Source organism: Vombatus ursinus, unplaced genomic scaffold (genome assembly GCF_900497805.2).
Source record: "Vombatus ursinus unplaced genomic scaffold, bare-nosed wombat genome assembly UNPS02009132.1, whole genome shotgun sequence".
In the NCBI taxonomy this organism is placed as follows: Eukaryota; Metazoa; Chordata; class Mammalia; order Diprotodontia; family Vombatidae; genus Vombatus; species Vombatus ursinus.
This window is the reverse complement of record NW_020948910.1, coordinates 10,504,957-10,523,449: the sequence shown is the minus strand read 5'-3', so window position 1 is coordinate 10,523,449 and position 18,493 is coordinate 10,504,957. Positions and strand designations below refer to the sequence as shown.

General features: G+C 38.5%; 1 protein-coding gene across 1 annotated transcript in view; it reads left to right on the top strand.

Annotated features, from left to right (window-relative positions):
* Nucleotides 1-18,493, top strand: part of ECT2L (epithelial cell transforming 2 like) — a 108,449-nt gene that overhangs the window by 8,328 nt on the left and 81,628 nt on the right. The window contains exons 2-3 of the mRNA XM_027850722.1: nt 1,961-2,139; nt 2,596-2,708. Of these exons, the coding sequence (XP_027706523.1) occupies nt 2,014-2,139; nt 2,596-2,708 (239 nt within the window). The 5' untranslated portion in view covers nt 1,961-2,013. The remainder of the gene's footprint in view (nt 1-1,960; nt 2,140-2,595; nt 2,709-18,493) is intronic.

Below are 18,493 nucleotides of genomic sequence, written 5' to 3'. Positions count from 1 at the left end.
CACACACACACACACACACACACACACACACACACACACACACACACTGTAAGCTAAAAAGAGGGAAGGGAAGGCTGGGGAAGAAGGTTTCCAGCACCAGGGAGCATATGGAGTAGACTCCTAGGAGTGTAGTTGGTGGGTCATGAAGCTCACTTTCAATGGAGGCTTTGGGAGGAGTCCTTTGCTCTGCCCTCTAGCCCTCCAGTTAGAGGGACAGAAGGTAATTAGGGTACTGTGAGTACCAAAGCTGATGCAATACCTCAGGATGATGAATTTCTCAATGAGGTTTCCTGACAACATGATCATGGTAGGGTCTAGTCCAAGGAGTGAAGCTACTAGTAAAAGTATAGATAATGATAGTAACTTGAATTTAGGCAGTTCGTATGTTTCTGTGTGTATGTGTTATACAACAAATACTAGTAATAAAACCAAGAATAGCATCCAAATACAACTCCATCTCTCTACCTCCAAACTTTTTTGGTGTGTTGATTTTAATGTGCAGTATTCAGCTCTGAGGTATGTGGGGTGTTCAGGGAGGACTAGTAGCTCTAGTGTGAGGGTTTGCCAAGCACTTATCATGACTGCTCATCCTCCTTTGTTGTCCACCTGTCACCCAACTCTCTCCTGTGGCAGACAAGCTAAACCAGGTTGAGGGTAACTGACCAGCCTCAAACCCATTGGTAATTTAGGGAGATGTCTACCCCAAGCATGTGAAAACTTATCCCAGTAGAATGGGCAGATGACAACAATTTGTTCCAACAGTCATAAGTTGGCTGAAGCAGGCACTGTGGAGCTTGGTCAGACATCAAAGATGCCAAGGTCATCCACTGCATCTCAGGCCATCACCAGTCATCCTGACTTTTGTCTTGTTGCTAGACTTCAATGACTCTAGAAAAAAGAATAAGGCTGGTGACTTAAATTCAGTTCACAAGCAAGTCAAAATATCACCCCATGATGCAATTTGTCCTCTTGAAAAACAAAGGAGAAAGAACAGCTCTGAAAAGTGGTGTAGCATAGTAGAGGGTCTAGGGAGTTAGGAAGACATGGGTTCAAGTCCTAACTCTGATACACCAGCTGTGAGACTCTGGGCAGATTACTTAAACATCTTAGTTCCCTAGGCAACTTTCTAGGACTCTTTAAGTTTCAGAGGAATTGCTGATCTACCTTAATCAATCAATCAACAAGTATGTATTAAGTGCTTACTGTAAGACAAAAGCTTCAAGAAGCTTACATTCTATTCAAGGAAACAATATGAACATACAAGGTAGTTTTGGGAAAGAGTATGCAAGTAAGGAGGGTGGCACTTGAGCTGAATTTCGAAGGAAACCCACTATTCCAAGAGGCAGGAGAAAATGGAGTACATTTCAGGCATGCAGGATAGCCAGTACAAAGGCCTGGAGGTGGGAGATGTAGTATCATGTATGCAGAACAACAGAAAAGCCAGTATAACTAGATGTCAGAGTGAAAAGAGGTAAGTCAAAAGACTGGAAAGCTAGAAAAGGATCATAGTATCAAGAGATTTAAATGTCAAACAGAGGAGCTTATATTTGATCTTAGAAGCAATAGGGAGCCATTAAAGTTTATTGAGGAGGGAGCACAACATAAAGACTTGTGCTTTAGCAGTATCTCTTTGGTAGCTGTAGAGGATGGATTGGAGTGGGGAGAGGCTTGAGGCACAGAAACCAAATGGAAGGTTATTGTGGGCAGTACTGGTAAGGGATTTTAAGGGTCTGAACACGGGTGGCGACTGCGTGAGTGAAAAGAAGACAACACATGAGAAATGCTGAAGAGAGGAGTAGAAAGAGTTTTTACGCCAGGAAATTCCCATGCTTAAGCTGTAAGTGTAGAGTCTAGACTCTCCCCACCCCCAACACATCGGCACTAAGATGTTGCAATGTTGTAATGATTATTGAAATTATTGAAATTCAACAGAATCCTTTGATCTATTGTACACTTCTAGGAATTCGTTATCAAGCATCTAAGTAATGGAATAAACTTTTAGCTTCTGGAACCATGAATAGAGAAATCTTTGCAGAAACGTCAGTTAGAGACTTTTCCAGCAAGAGCCAGGGCATTGAGTGCTTTCAAAGGAGGTTCAGCGCTTGGACACCAATTATCAACAAATCATTAAATAAGCAGGTGAGTTACTCAAGCTTAATTTTTACTGTAAAGTGTGGATCCACATTTTGCCAAATTAAAAAAAATCCCCTCTAAGATCTTTGATTCATAGATCTAAAGCTGGAAGGGAACTCAGAGGTCATTTAGTCCAATACCTTCATTTTACACTTGAGATGTTGAGGCCCAGAGAGATATTTAACTTGCCCAAGTTCCCACACGTAGTAAGCACCTGAATATTAGTTTGAATACTAATTCAAACTCAAGTTCTCTGATTCCAAATCCAGTGTTTTTTCCACTACATCACAAAGTTATAGACCTTAGAGCAATGATTTTCTTTAAGCAAAGATCCAATTGCCCTACATATGTCTATTTAGCAATATTTATTTATTCTGCATAGTTGGCTAATGCCATGTTACACTGGGAATATTTAGCTTAGAAATTGAAATGTATAAAATATTTCATTTCATTTTCTTACAGCTCTTTCAGGAAAGAGTTAGTCTTATAACTCATTGGTTTGATCTGTGGACTGACAAGCAACGTAAAGAATTTCTACTTAGAATATTGCAAAATTGCAGTCACTCACAACTAAAGTAAGTTTTACTAGGACATGCTTATTATCTTTTAAAGAAAGTAAAATATGGTAAGATGTTTATTTGAACTTAACAAAATGTATTTCTCTTTTCTTAAAAATAAAAAAAAAAACAAAGTAACCAACTTTGTAAACTATCTTTATGCAGAATCTTTCAGTACACAACAAGGAACATTAACTCCCTCAGGCAGCAGAGATACACAGTTTAGAACTGGAAAGGGACCTTAGATATGGTGTAATACAATTCCTTCCTTTTACAGATAAGGCAACTGAAGCCCATTGAGGGAAAGTGACTTCTGCAAAATGACACAGGGATTATCAGAGTAAGGATTTGAATCCAGGTGCTCTTTTTATGATACTATGCTGTCTTAATTCAGTGCAGTAGGAATTTGCAAAAGCCCTCAGTAATTTTCTCCCATTATGCAACTGTGCTCCCTAGAACTATCAAGCCAATGTTGTATTTATCATAATTAAGGCAAAACAGACAGCACATGAAATGCCTATGAAATAATGCCAACACCAGCATCTCTTATTAAAAGTATGACATATAGCTACCATTATTTGAAAACACCCCCTTTTTCTTGACTCTTCTTCCCTGGTCTCTCCCTTTCCACCTCTTCCCCTTCTCTTTTTTTGTTGCTCACCATTCTGTACTCTTTCCCACCTGGCCCACTCTTCTCACAATCTATCTACTTTCTCTTTAATTCACTTACATTTCAAATCAATTCCTTCTCTTCCCTGTTCACCCACTTTACCTCCCAATATTTCCGTGCATAATTCTGGGCACTCATATGCATTTGATGCTCATTTATTGAGTGACTGATTACAGACAGACACCTGCTTGTCCATCTTCAAAGAGGCTGCTAAAGAGCAAGAAAAATATCCAAATCACTGAATTTTTTAAACATATATTTTATGATAAATCCTGGTTGTAATTTGTTTCCCTTCATTTCCTCTTTCCAGCCCTTGAGTTAACAAATCCAGGTATTTTGTAATGTGCTATAATTTTATCCCATATCACAAATCAAGCAATTTTAGCTGTAACCACTTGAGGTCATTAGAGATCTTGTGGCATTTTTCAAGGAATAGCAATATTAGACCTGAAATTCTATCTTCAGGGAAACCTACATCATTTCTGTGGCATTTAGATTTTTCCTTTTGTAGGATAAGAATGACATCAATTTTGTAATTAGCCCATTTGAAAGGAAGAAAGTGCAAAGTACTGTGCTAATAACTAGGAATAGAAATAGAAAAGAAAGAAAATCTCTGTTTTTAAGGAGCTCACATTCTTAAAAGGGTATTTAGCTTCAAGTCAGATGGGAAAGGCCAATGACTCTTATGGGTCAGTGGCAAATCAGATGGTAATGCATCCTCTTTAGTGTTATTTCCCTTGATAAAACCATGTCTGCTGAACCATCGAATGGAGCCAAGGATTTGGTGGTAAGAGCTTTCTTTCCTGTAGCTATGGCTCATGAGGAGGTAGGGATTGTAGCCCTTGGAGAGGCAGTTGCCAGGTCTCATATCCACAGTGGTTGCTTCTCTAAATGATGACTTCATGGCTGATGATGTCTGTGGCTGGAAGCTAGGCTGATTGTCTGAGAAGCATTGTTATTCTTGGGTTCTTGGAGTCAACAGTTGATGATAGGGGTAGTAGGGATGGTAGAATGATGCTCCACAAGGATTGTTCACCTTTCTGATGACTATAGATGTTGGACTAGAAGCAGGGCCCATGGTCTAGGCTGTAACTGCTATACTCAGGGCTCTAGGGTATGTGGTTCTACCCTACTGCCATTGAGGCCAAAGGGCAGGTGGTGGTCAAGGTGATTAGCAGTGGTTTGACTCACTTGTCACATGCAATCCCCCATCTCTCCCTCAGCATGCCCTGCTTCTTCAGCTGGGTTGATTTCCTGCCTTGTTGGTGACATTTGGTACTGGGGGAGGAGAGGGATGGCAAGCCCTTTTCTACAAACATTGTTGTCCTCCCTTGGACCATGGCTTTGGGACTGAGCTGAAAACAGGACCAGTGATCTTGGTTTACAGTGTTTACAATGCTCTGCCCTATGTAGTAGTAGTTGTTGTATTTCCTCATGGAAGTATATACCCTTCAAAATTCAGTGAAATGTTTACTAAATATTCTAGGTCAGATGTTGCCCTCAAAAACTGAGGTGTGTGTTGATATTAGTGAAAATTATGTGTAAACATTTGATGGCAAAATTTGGCTTGCTTGGCCCATTTTAAGTCACACGAGGCTAAAACATTTTACTATATTACTTTAGGTAAACACTAGAACAATTCACACTAAGATTTTCAGGGATTGCTCACTGTACCAGTTCCTACTCACACTATTAAGTCTGGGTATCCAAAGTGTAACAGCTACTTCAAGTTATAGGGTCAACCCTGTGGATGGCTACCCCTAATACTGTAGCTCACAAGCCCCCACCAATGTGTTTCCCATTCATTATCAGCCAGTAGACTCAGATCTTAGAAGATATTTCCTCGAGTGGCACAGCAGGAATTGTAGTTACAAAGAACTCACTCCCTTCATCTAGACTTGGGATATCCTTTCCCACTAAAATACATAGACTCCAGAGGCTGGAGGAGGAGGAGAAAGAGTGGCCATGAACTTAAAATATCCTAATAGTGAGGTACATAAGTAGGGACGCTGATAGAGCAGGACTTCTTTGTTCTTTCTTTTCCTGGGGCATCCTCATGCACTTCACTGTGGGACAGGTGTCCCTGTCAATGGACAAGTCTCTCTGTTGTTCACTTTCCTTGCAGGGCACAGTGTCTCTACTGGACAGTCTGATTCTCTGTTGGGCTGAATCCTCACAGGTAGCAAACAGTACCAGGGCAATATTAGTTGATCTGAGGGACTCTTTGATAGGCAGGTGCAGCCTCTACTAGCTTCACCTCCAGCTCGGCTCTGTATGACTGGGCTCTTTCAGCTGGTATGCTACTATGACTTTTCAGAAAGGACAGAGACACTTAGCCTAGAATTGGCAGAAGTCTTTCCAGTCCTGTTCCTTCAGGTCCTTTGATCCGAGTTTTATCATTTCCCAGGAAGGGAAGGGGAGAGGTGTTACTTCTTTCAGAGGGTTCTGCCTGGTCCAGAGCTAGGGACCTCATCTAGTTAGATTTCCCAGATTCCTGTTGGGATCCTATGCAAAATGAATGGCTTTAGAGAATGAATCCGTCTTTCCCTTGGGGTCTACTGGAGTTCAATGTCTGTCTTGGCCTTTTCATATTCAGCTGAGTCACCTTGAACCTCAATTCCTTTAAAAAACATAGAATGCTTAATTTACACCTGAAAGGGCCTCCCCCAAACATTTCACCTGTCTTTGCCTCTCATAAGCTTTAACTTTGCTGAAGTCTAAAAGAGGCACACCCATATGTCCAGAGGCCCTGAGCTCTCCTTGTGCCAGCAGGCTGTGTGATATCATGGAAGCAGGGGCTGGATTTGATGTTGGAGGAGCTGTGTTCAGATCCCAGATCTGCTACTTACTCACCTGTGTGACCTTTAGCAAGACCTTTAACCTTGTTGGGCCTCATCTAAGAAATGAATGCTGGACTTTATGGTCTCTTAGGATCCTTGCAACTGTAAATCTATGATCCTATGGTTGAATTTTGATTAACTAGCAGAAGGAGAAAAAAGGATATGAAACTCAAAGTAAAATTTTCCACTTGTTAGTAGTTCTAGTAGGAGATTTGTTCAAAGAGGAGGTTAAAACCAGGGGTGAACTCCAGCCAGCTCCTACCTGAGGAATGCCATTTGTTAAATTTTCATTGTATTTACACCTTAGAAACTAGCAAATGCTTTAAATGGGGCTTGATTTATTGTTTTATTGATTGTTTAGACTTAATAAAGTGTTGGACAAAATGTTAATAATGCAAATTAAACGTAAAAATGTGTCCTGCATACAGGACCATTTGTTAGACATTAAACAGCACATCCCTGGTTAAAACTATTGGGGAAAATGAGCTTTAGAATTTCTTATATAATCCATGCAGACACTGTCCCCATGAGCAAAAATCACCATCTATGTAAATAATAGGAAAAAAGTCTTATTTGAAGGACTTATTTTATAAGTTACAATGTAAATAAACCAGGCTGCATTCTTATTACACACACAGAAATGTTCCATTATCCAATATGATCATGATTATGATTATTATTTTGCTTATGACACACAAAATTGAAAGTACAGATAATTGCTGTAGGGAAGATCACTGAGCAAGTTATTGTAGTATGAGAAACATTCTTCCTCATGAAGCTTTAGGAACTAGATCTTTGAAAAGTATTTTAAAAAGGGTTTTACTACTGTTTCCACTAGGTCAATTAACATGAAAAAAATATACTGATGATGTGTGTACCAAAGGCATGTCAAAATTGGTTTCTTTCTGATTTCCACTAAGAAGCCAATTCCCAAACTGTCAAGTTCAGTACTACTCCTGTTCTGTGGCTCTTAAGACTGGTGCAGCAGCAGAAAGTTAGGAGGTTTTGGTCTGTCACACATGGAAGAACTTGTGCAAACTGGGTTCTCTGAGTCAGCCTTCTTACTGAACTCGCAGAACGAGTTCTCATAAACTGTCAGGTAGTGGCATGGTTCCTGACTATTCGTTATGCAAAGTTCTCTTTTTTAAAGGCTAGTTATTTTCAAACAGGCAAGCTCTTGTATCCCTTAAGTGGGTGGGGGAACTTCAATATAACAATATTCCCTTCAGCAGATTTTGGGTAGGGTATTAACAGCATACCTTATTTAATAAATTCATTTCAACAATGGAGTGTAAGATCTGATTCTTTTTACGCCTGCTATGGCATCAGGTAGGAGGTGGCAAGACATAAGAAATGGGGTAAAGGCACAGAGGACAACTTTGCATAGAGAATCAGAGCCAACATTAAGGGCTGTGGGACCTTTGGCCAACTATACACTCTTATTAGGATAAAGAAGTTCAAAACATTTAAATAAAAGTGATTTCAATCAGATTACTATGAAATTGCCCTTGAGTTATATTAAGTAGTGAATTGAAATTTGTTGATCTTAGAAAAAATAAAAATACCAATGGAAGAGCTTAGGGGAAGGATTACTTTTAAAAACGTTGAGTACAATCTTTAAGAAGGTATCATTAAAAAGGCATCTCCAAGGATAATGTAGAAAAGGAAGAGATAAGCCTGTTTCTTTTGTGTTATTGATAGTAGGAAGGGGCAGCTGGGAGAGAGGGTGGTATGTGATGTGCTGATTGTATGCATAATGAACCAAAGAACCTCATGAGAATCATTTAAAAACATTGCCTTTCTAAATCACTGCTCTAGATACTTAGCTCTCAAAGTGGAATGGGGAGAAGTGAGATTGTGACTAGACATGGAGAGAAGGTAGTTGGGCCAGGTAAAACACAGCCTTTTTTGAGAAGGAAAAAGGAGAGTAACATTTGAATTTACATCAGGAGAAAGAACAAGAGAGCAAAGACTTGGAAATTCTCAATAATAGTAAGATATCAGCATAGGTAGAGTAAAAAAAAGAAGTACAAAAAGTGTTTATTATGTATATTTAACACCTGGGGTACCTCTTTTCTCATAAGTAGGTCTCTAAAAAATGTACCCAAAGTATGAAGTATTCTGTGGGTCTGCATCTACTCAAATCTATATATTTACTTTTACTAATCCTCCAAAGGACTATTAATGAGTTCAAAACAAAGACTTCTAATAAAATAGCATAGTAAGAAATGTAGCAGCAGATGTCCTTCCCATAAACCCAGGGCCCACTCTCCCACAGGTTTATATACCATCAATGCATAGGGAACATGCCTGGAGTGGTATACAAATAGGGGGAAACAAGATGGTGGAGTAAAGGTAGGGACTTGCTTGAGCTCTCCCCCAAACCCCTCCAAAAACCTGTAAAAAATGACTCTAAACAAATTCTGGAGCATCAGAACCCACAAAAAGACAGAGTGAAACAATTTCCAGCCCAAGATAACCTGGAAGATCAATGGGAAAGGTCTGTTGCACCAGACTGAGAGAGGAGCACAGTCCAGTGCAAGCAGTGCCAGTACCAACTGGGCCTCAGCAAACCCAGAGCAGGCCCAGTGGACTGAATCACTAGCAGTGGTAGCGGTTTCTAGACTTCCCAACCCACAAACACCAAAGACAACTTAAAAGGTCAGTAGGAAATGTCTGTTGGACCAGGGTGAGAAAGAAACACAGTCCAGTCCCAGCCCCAGCACAGCCCCTGGGCAGCAGCAGTGGCTGCTTCCAGAGCTCTCAGCCCACAGATGGTAAGGGGATCACACAACTGATCAGAAGGTGATTACAGGGGTCTCTTTGCTGGCACTGAGGCAGGATTCTATTTCTTTGCCCATACTTGGATCTGGGTCGCAGTTCTGGGGCAAGGAAGAGCACTGGCATAGCAGATCTTGTGGCAGCAGTGGAGAGGGAACCCTCCTCATAGTTCCAGGGCAGAAAAGAGTGCTTGTGGTCACTCATAGATCAGACTACAGGCCAGGAGAGGAGTAAACACCTCTCCTTAGATCACACCACCTTGGAAAAACTGAAAACTTACAGGTCCCTAGAAATATCTCTGAAAACAGCTGCACAAAACCCCTGAAGCTTGTACAGTACACCCTCCACACTGGAAGCAGAGCCCTACCTTAACAAAGAGTTAAGAAGTCAAGTTATTGGCTAGGAAAATGAGCAAACAATGGAAAAAGACCTCAGACAATAGAAACTTACTTTGGTGACAAGGAAGATCAAAACATACACTCAGAAGAAGACAACACAGTCAAAGCTCCTACAGCCAAAGCCTCCAAGAAAAATATGAATTGGTCTCAGGCTGTGGAAGAGCTCAAAAAGGATTTTGAAGATCAAGTAAGAGAAGTAGAGAAAAAATTGGGAAGAGAAATGAGAGTGATGCAAGAAAATAATGAAAAACTAGTTAACAGCTTACTAAAGGAGACCCCCCCAAAAAATACTGAAGAAAATAACATCTTAAAAAATAGACTAGACCAAATGGCAAAAGAGGTCCAAAAAGCCAATGAGGAGAAGAATTCCTTAAAAAACAGAGTTGGTCAAAAGGAAAAAGAGGTCCAAAAGTTCATTGAAGAAAATAATTCCTTAAAAATTAGGATGGAGCAAATGGAAGCTAATTACTCTATGAGAAATCAGGAAATTATAAAACAAAACCAAAAGTATGAAAAAATAGAAGACAATGTAAAATATCTCATTGGAAAAACAACTCACCTGGAGATCTAGGAGAGATCATTTAAAAAATATTGGACTACCTAAAAGCCATCATAAAAAAGAGTCTAGACATCATCTTTCAAAAAATTATCAAGGAAAACTGCCCTGATATTCTAGAGCCAGAGGGTAAAATAGAAATTGAAAGAATCCACTAATCACTTCCTGAAAGAGATCCCAAAAGGAAAACTCCCAGGAATATTATAGACAAATTCCAGAGTTCCCAGGCCAAGGAGAAAATATTGCAAGCATCCAGAAAGAAACAATTCAAGTATTGTGGAACCCTAGTCAGGATAACACAAGAGATAACACAAGCAGCTTCTACATTAAGGGATTGGAGGGCTTGGAATATGACATTTCAGAGGTCAAAGGAGCTAGGATTAAAACCAAGGATCACCTACCCAGCAAAACAGTATAATCAATGAGGAGGGGAAATTGACATTCAATGATGTAGAGGAATTTAATGCATTCTTGAGAAAAAACCAGAGCTAAATAGAAAATTTGACTTTCAAACATAAGACTCAAGGGAAGCATGAAAAGGTAAACAGGAAAGAGAAATCATAAGGGACTTATTAAAGTTTAACTGTTTACATTCCCACATGGAAAGGTGATATTTTAACTCATTTGAGACCTTCCTCATTATTAGGGTAGTTGGAGGGAATATATTTAGACAGAGGGCATAGAGTGAGTTGAATATAAGGGAATGATATCTAAAAAATAAAATTAAGGGGTGACAGAGAGGAATGTACTGGGAGAAAAAGAAAGGAGAGGTAGAATGGGGTAAATTATCTCACATAAAAGAGGAAAGAAAAAGCTTTTACAATGAAGAGGAAGAGGGGGGAGGTGAGAGGGAATGAGTGAACCTTACTCTCATCGGATTGGGCTTAAGGAGGGAATAACATACACACTCAAATGGTTATGGAAATCTATCTTACCCTACAGGAAAGTAGTCCCAAAGAGGATGTGGGGGGGCGGTGTGAGAAAAGGGAGGGCAGATTGGGGGAGGGGGTAATCAGAAGTAAACACTTTTGTTTTGTTTTTTTTGTTGTTTGTTTTTTGGCTAGGCAATAGGGTTAAGTGACTTGCCCAGGGTCACACAGCTAGTAAGTATTATGTGTCTGAGGCCAGATTTGAACTCAGGTCCTCCTGACTTCAGGGCCAATGCTAAGTAAACACTTTTGAGGAGGGACAGGGTGAAAGGAGAGAATAGAATTAATGAAGGGCAGGATGGGATGGAGGGAAACATAGTTAGTCTTTTACAACATGACTATTATGGAAGTGTTTTGCATGACTACACATGTATAACCTATATCAAATTGCTTGCCTTCTCAATGAGGGTGGGTGTGGAGGGAGGAAGGGAGAGAATTTGGGACTCAAAGTTTTAAAAATGAATGTTAAAAATTGTTTTTACATGTAACTGGGAAATAAGATACACAGGCGATGGGGTATAGAAATCTATCTTACCCTACAGGAAAATAGAATGGGAAGGAGATAAGAAAAGGGGGAGGGTGATAGAAGGGTGGGCAGATTAGGGGAAAGGGTAATCAGAAGCAAAACACTTTTGAGGGGGTAGCTAGGTGGTGCAGTGGATAGAGCTCTGGCCTTGGAGTCAGGAGGACCTGAGTTCAAATCTGGCCTCAGAACACTCACTAGCTGTGTGACCCTGGGCAAGTCACTTAACCACATTGACTCATTAAAAAAACACACACTTTTGAGGAGGGAAAAGGTGAAAGGAGAGAGAGAATAGAATAAATGGAAATAGGGGGAATAAGGTGGAGGGAAATGCAGGTAGCAATAGTAACTGTGAAAAAAATTTTGAAGTAAGTTTCTTATATAAAGACCTCCTTTCTCTTAAAAAAATATAACTATATTTCAATACAATTGGTTTTCTTTTGTTATCCTATTTTATTTCGTGCTTTTAAAAACACCAAGAAAGGGTCCATAGACTTCACCAGACTGTAGGAGAGATCCAGGACACAAAAAAGGTTAAGAATCCCTGCTCTAAGGCAGATTTCAGAAAAACCTGGAAAGACTTACATGAACTGGTGCTGAGTGAAGTGAGCAGAACCAGGAGAAGGCTGTTCACAGTAACAGCAACATTGTGCGATGACCAACTTTGATTGACTTGGTTCTTCTCAACAATATAATGATCTAAGAAAATTCCAAAAGACTCATGATGGAAAATGCTATCCACATCCAGAGAAAGAACTATGGAGTCTGAATGCAGATCAAAGCATACTATTTTTACTTTTTTTTGTTTTTTTTCTAGTGATTTTTCCCCTTCGTTCTGATTCTTCTTTCACAACATGACTAATGTGGAAATATGTTTAATATGATTGTACGTGTATAACCTATATCAGATTGCTTTCCATCTTGGGGAGGTAGGAGGGGAGGGAGAGAGAGAAAAAATGGAAATCAAAATCTTATAAAAGTGAATGTTGAAAGCTAAAATAAATAAATAAAAAATAGAGGAAGACATGGGGAAGACAAAGCACATGGAAGGAGAGACAACTCACTCCTTTGATACTATAGGACCCTCGGTGTCTTCTGATGATACCAATGTCCTGAGCACTCTGAGATTGAGCCCTACTGGACTTATACCTGAATGTTTCATATTTCTATGTCTTCCAGCTAGGACATCTTGTCTTTGCAATCCTCTTCCTCTCCTTATTTCACTGTTGTTTTCACTGTTTGTTTTCACTGTTGTTGCCTATAGGGTATAAGTATGAGTACTAAAATTCTACCTCTCCTCCATAAGAATAGGCAATGGTCTCTGCCATCTCTATTTTAATTTAAAGCTCAGAAGTTAAACTTCAACCCTCTCAGACATGCCTTCTTCAAACTTAGTCATTGGAGAGGAATAAAAATCTTCACTTAACTTTTTTTTCCTAGGCAGATATGTTTATCAGCTTCCAGAGTCTTAGCTCCCAAGGCCAAAACTCTTTGGAATACAGAGCAACCAGTCAATTAATTATAGCTGACAAGAATATATAGTCCATCTGTTGAACTTTCTTCTTCCTGATAACATAATCAAATGCTTGTCCCAACACTATCTGATTTAGGGTTAGAAAGTCATTGTAACTCTCATTTAATTCTTTATGGGGAGCTTATTCTCCCAAAACCCATTTAAGGCAATCTTGCCAAAGAAACCTCCACTAAAGGAGGGGAGAGGAAGAGAATGTATGGACACTAGGATATGACATAGCCCACTTTTTTCTCAAGATCTTTGGATTGACATACATATGAATCTAGCCAAGAGCAAGCCTAGTGAAAACTATAAGGTCATTATCCTCTATCAAGCTTTTGAAATTCTTGCCTTTCTATGGCTGGCAACAAACCCCTCAGGTTTATTTGGAGCAACTCTCAAATGAGGGGCCAGTCCTTAGAGTATTCTCATATTTGCCCTTCTTGGTGTGTACAGATATTACTTGACTGGTTTCAACCCAATATTTAAAACTTAGGGAAACCTTTTTCCATTCATTAGTGACTAAGAGGCTAGCTCTGTGAACTCACCAAAAGCATCCTAATTGGTTAAGGAACCAGAAAGATTGATGACTCTGTAGATGCTAAACTAGGACTAAATTTTGCATATAAAAAGGATGAACCCATCCCCTTTTTGTTCCTTTTCCTTCCTGGATGCAAGAATTTATTTTTCCCTAGTCATAACTGAATTAATATTCCAATCAGGAATTCTCAGGTAACCAGGAGATCCATCAGAATTATTAAAGTTCCCACCAGCAACTGGATTTGGTAGCACAATCCACCAGAGTGTTAGTGGCTGATAACAGGGGAAGTGCCTGCAGATGAAAATGGAGAGACAGTCCCCCCCTGAGAATGTTGTCAGCTTCAGGGATCATGATACCTTGTAACAAAGAGGAATACTGGCTCTGGATTATATTGTTATCAATTCTTAGAGCCTGGAAGACAATTACCCTAAAAGGAGTCTTATGAGGACTTCACAAAGGGAGAAAAAGACTTCTGGAGCCCTGATCCATGTGATGTTCCTTGTTCCCTACACATGTGCCTCACTACTTTTAATTTTTAAATTTTGAGCCCACTCTCCCAAGGAATCTTGTGTGTAAAAGGGGAGAGTGCCCCTCTGATTTGGGGGAGAATGTTTTTGTAACTATTATTCTTGCTATACCTTCTCAGTAAATCCCTTTTCTTAAAAGCTAATAGAGATCTATTAGATGATTAATAATAGGGAACATACTGGATGGGGTCTCTGTAAAAATGCCAGTCTCTCAAGGTTACCCCAAGAACTCTGAGAGGAGCAGTACTCATTACACTATGGGGCCACAACCTGTTACTGTAAGTGGGAGTCAAAAGAGTAAGCCCAGAGAGGGTGCTACATACATACATACATACATATATGTATGTATGTATGTATATATATAATCTAGAGGCAGTTTTAGAAAAGCAGGTCACCTTTACAATCAACCTTGGTATTCACCCCCTTCATTTCTTTCTGTTATCATTCTTCCCTAAATAGTCTAGGCAGGACACTGTTTTCTCTCATGAGTCAGTTAGTTATTGATAACCTTGTTAAGTATTTGCATTTGTCTCTGTAATGGAAAACTAGAGGGCAATGGGACTAGACACTAAGAAATACATTATTTCACAGCAAGGAAAAGAGAGAAACCAATAACTAATTTGCTCTTGGGTCATTGACTTAGGTCAGGACAAATCCATCATAATCTAGCTGAATTTCTCACTTTTTATACCAACAATAGGATGATTCTGTAATGCATAAAACAGTGTCCTTAGGGCATATTTGACAGAGAGAGAAGAATTTTTACTTGGCTTTTTTTCCTGTCAGAGAATTTTTTTCAAAGTAATTTATGTACTCTGATTATTCATTCTTTACTTCTTTCAAGGATTTTCATTCATTTGAGGCACTATTTATAGAAAAAACTTTAAATAGTAATAATATATTCTATATAATGTTTTATATTTATGTGCATATATAAATATATGAATGTGTATATATATATATATATACATATACATATATACATACACACATATGTGTGTATCGTTCTATTGAATACCCCTTCTCTCCAAATCAGCTAAGAGTATTATTTGTAGTTAATTTAAGGGATCTTTGAGACAAGGTTTTAAGAACAGACTTGCGTCTCTGCTAGATTCAGACTTCTTTTCATCATGTTGTTTTAACTGTTACAAGGGAATGTGAATGAAGTTATTGCTTAAAAAGGAAACCTAAATAAGATGGAGCAAAATCTGAACTAAACCCAATACAGTGTTAAAAACATTAAAAGATCATCACTCTCTTGCTGACAATTATCATATTTTTAAAAAGTTTTGTTAATGTCTTATTTTTTATACCACAGACATTTCCTGATATTCCACAACCATCTACTCAGTACCTTCTTTTGTCACAAGGAAAAGCAATTAAGCAAAACCTGTTGACACAATAAAGTTGTTGGATATCATAATCAGTATGCAGCATCTGTAAATTACACCTCTCTACTAGAAGGGAAGTGTGTTTTATTATTTGTCCCCCGAAGTTAATAATATTGCTCATTGCTCTTAATCAGGATTCAGCTGCCTCTTAAGGTTGTTTTCATTTACATTATTGTCTTCACTGTGTATATTTTTTACCTTGGTTCTACTTTTCTTTCTTGTATCAATTCATGCAAGTCTTCTAAAATTCCTTACATTTGCCATTTCTTAAAGTGAAATAATGTTCCATTACATTTATATACCACAATTTGTGGGCACAATCAATGGTACATACTTCGTTTCTAGTTGTTTTTGCTATGACAAAAAAGGGGCTTCTATTAATATTTTGCTATGGTCAATGACCACATTTTAAAAACTTTATTTAGTACCTACTCTGCTTTGATACTTTTTCATCATCTTGAAGATTTGTTAATTGTGAATAAAAGCATGTGCTATTTGGTGAAGCATATGGTCAAGGATATGAAAGCATGCAAGAAAAAAATCTGTTTTTTAGTTCAACTGAAAATATTAAGAAAAAATATGTTTTTCAGCCTAAGTCCCTTTGGACTTTTCCCTATTTTAATACATGTAAGAGGCCAAAAGTAAAAACTTTTCTTGGGGCAGCTAGGTGGTGACTGCACCGGCCCTGAAGTCAGGAGGACCTGAGTTCAAATCCAGCCTCAGACCAAACACTTGATACTTACTAGCTGTGTGACCCTGGGCAAGTCACTTAACCCCAATTGCCTAAAAATAATAATTAAAAAAAAATCTTTTCTTAGGGAAATAGATTAAGGATGGACTCAAACCTTGAACAAAGAGTAACTCTTGTTTTAAGATCCTAGCATTCCCCAGCCTGGGCACAGGAGGTACAAAGACAAAAATGGAAAAGGGTCCCTAGCCTTAAAAAGCCTATATTCTTCTGGAATTTCCCAATGTTGAACAACCAGTAAATGGCAAAGACAGGATTGAATTTGGATCTTTTGATACTGAATTCAGTGCACTTTATATGACATTGCATCTTTCTCCTTCCTTGACTACTCACATGTATGGTGATCTTTTCCTTTCTGTAAATCTGAACCACTCATTTGTCACTCAATTATCTTTTGCCTTTTGAATGTTGCATTCAGTTCTGGGTACCATATTTTTTAAGAGGAACATTGATAACTAGAGAATGATTAAGTGAAAGGATTAGAGATCATGTCATATGAAGAACTGAGGTCATTTTCCTTGAAGACAAGATGACTAATTAGAGATGCTTTTCTGCATTTTTTGGTGAGGTTTTTAATGCCCTAATGCATGGTCAGTTTTGGTGAAGGTGCATGTACAGCTGAGAAAAAGGTATACTCCTTTCTATTACCATTCAGTTTCCTCCACAGGCCTATTATATCCAACTTTTCTAAAATTCTATCCATTTCCTTAACTTCTTTCTCATTTACTTTGTGGTTAGATTTATCTAGTTCTGAGAGGAGAAAGTTGAGGCTCTCCATTAGTATGTTTTTTTTTTAATTTTATTTATTTTGTTCTGAACTTAAGAAATAAAACAAGCATTTCCAAAACAAAGTGGGACAGAAAAACAGAGATTATCCCTGAAATTGCTGATCCATTATGTACAACTTGCTAATCCTTTCAAATATACAACAAAGTTATCATGTGCCTTTCTTTTTTTTCCTTCCCCCCCACCCCAAACTACTATTAGACACAAATGTGCATGTGTATGTATATATGTATACATATATACATATATATACACACATATATACATATAAACACAAATATATATGTACACACATACATATACACACACACATATATGTCAATTCTTTTTCTGGATTCAAACACCACCTTCTATCATAGGATCCTTGCAGTTAATTTGGCTATTTATAAAAGAATGACTTGGTTGCTCAAAGTTGTTTTTAAAATAATACAGCTGTTACTGTATACAAAGTTCTCTTGCTTTTGCTCATTTTGCTCTTCATTATTTCATGGAGGTTTCTCCATGCTTTTTTAAAAATCATTGAGCTCATCATTCATTTCTTCCTTTTCTTTTGTTTTTTTTTTTGTTTTTTTTTTTTTGGTGAGGCAATCAGGGTTAAGTGACTTGCCCAGGGGTCACACAGCTAGTAAGTTTCAAGTGTCTGAGGCCAGATTTGAACTCAGGTCCTCTTGACTCCAAGGCTGGAGCTCTTTCTTTCTTTTTTTTTTTAAATAAATTTATTTATTTTTAGTTTTCAACATTTACTTCCACAAGATTTTGAGTTCCAAATTTTCACCCCATCTCACCCCTCCCCCCACCCCAAGATGGCATGCATTCTGAATATCACTTCCACAAGTCTGCCTTCCCTTCTATCTCTCCCCCCCTTTCTCTTATCCCCTTCACCTTCTATTTTCCTGTAGGGCAGGACAGATTTCTGTACCCCATTTCCTATATTTCTTATTTCCCAGTTGCATGCGAAAACATTTTTTTAAACATGTGTTTTTAAAACTTTGGGTTCCAAATTTTCTTCCTTCCTTCCTCCCCACCCACCCTCATTGAAAAGTCAAGCAACTCAACATAGGTTATACGTGTGCAGTTATGCAAAACACTTCCATAGTAGACATGCTGTGAAAAACTAACTCTATTTCCCTTAATCCTATCCCTCCCACCCATGTATTTTATTCTTTCTTTTGACCCTGTCCCTCCTCAGAAGTATTTGCTTCTGATTACTCCCTTTCCCAATCTTCCCTCCTTTCTATCATTCCCCTACTCTCTTGTCCCCTTCCCTCCCTATTTTCTTGTAGGGTAAGACAGATTTCCACACCCAATTGAGTGTGTATTTTATTCCCTCCTTAAGTCAAATCCTATGAGAATAAAATTCACTCATTCCCTCTCACCTTCCCTGTTTCCCCTCCACTGTAAGAGCCTTTTCTTTTCTGTTTTTTTGTGAGATAATTAACCCCATTCTACCTTTCCCTTTCTCCTTCTCCTAGTATAATCCTCTCTTATCCCTTAATTTTATTCTCCAGATATCACCCCTTCATCTTCAGCTCACCTTGTGCCCTCTATCTATCTATCTATCTATCTATCTATCTATCTATCTATCTATCTATCTATCTAT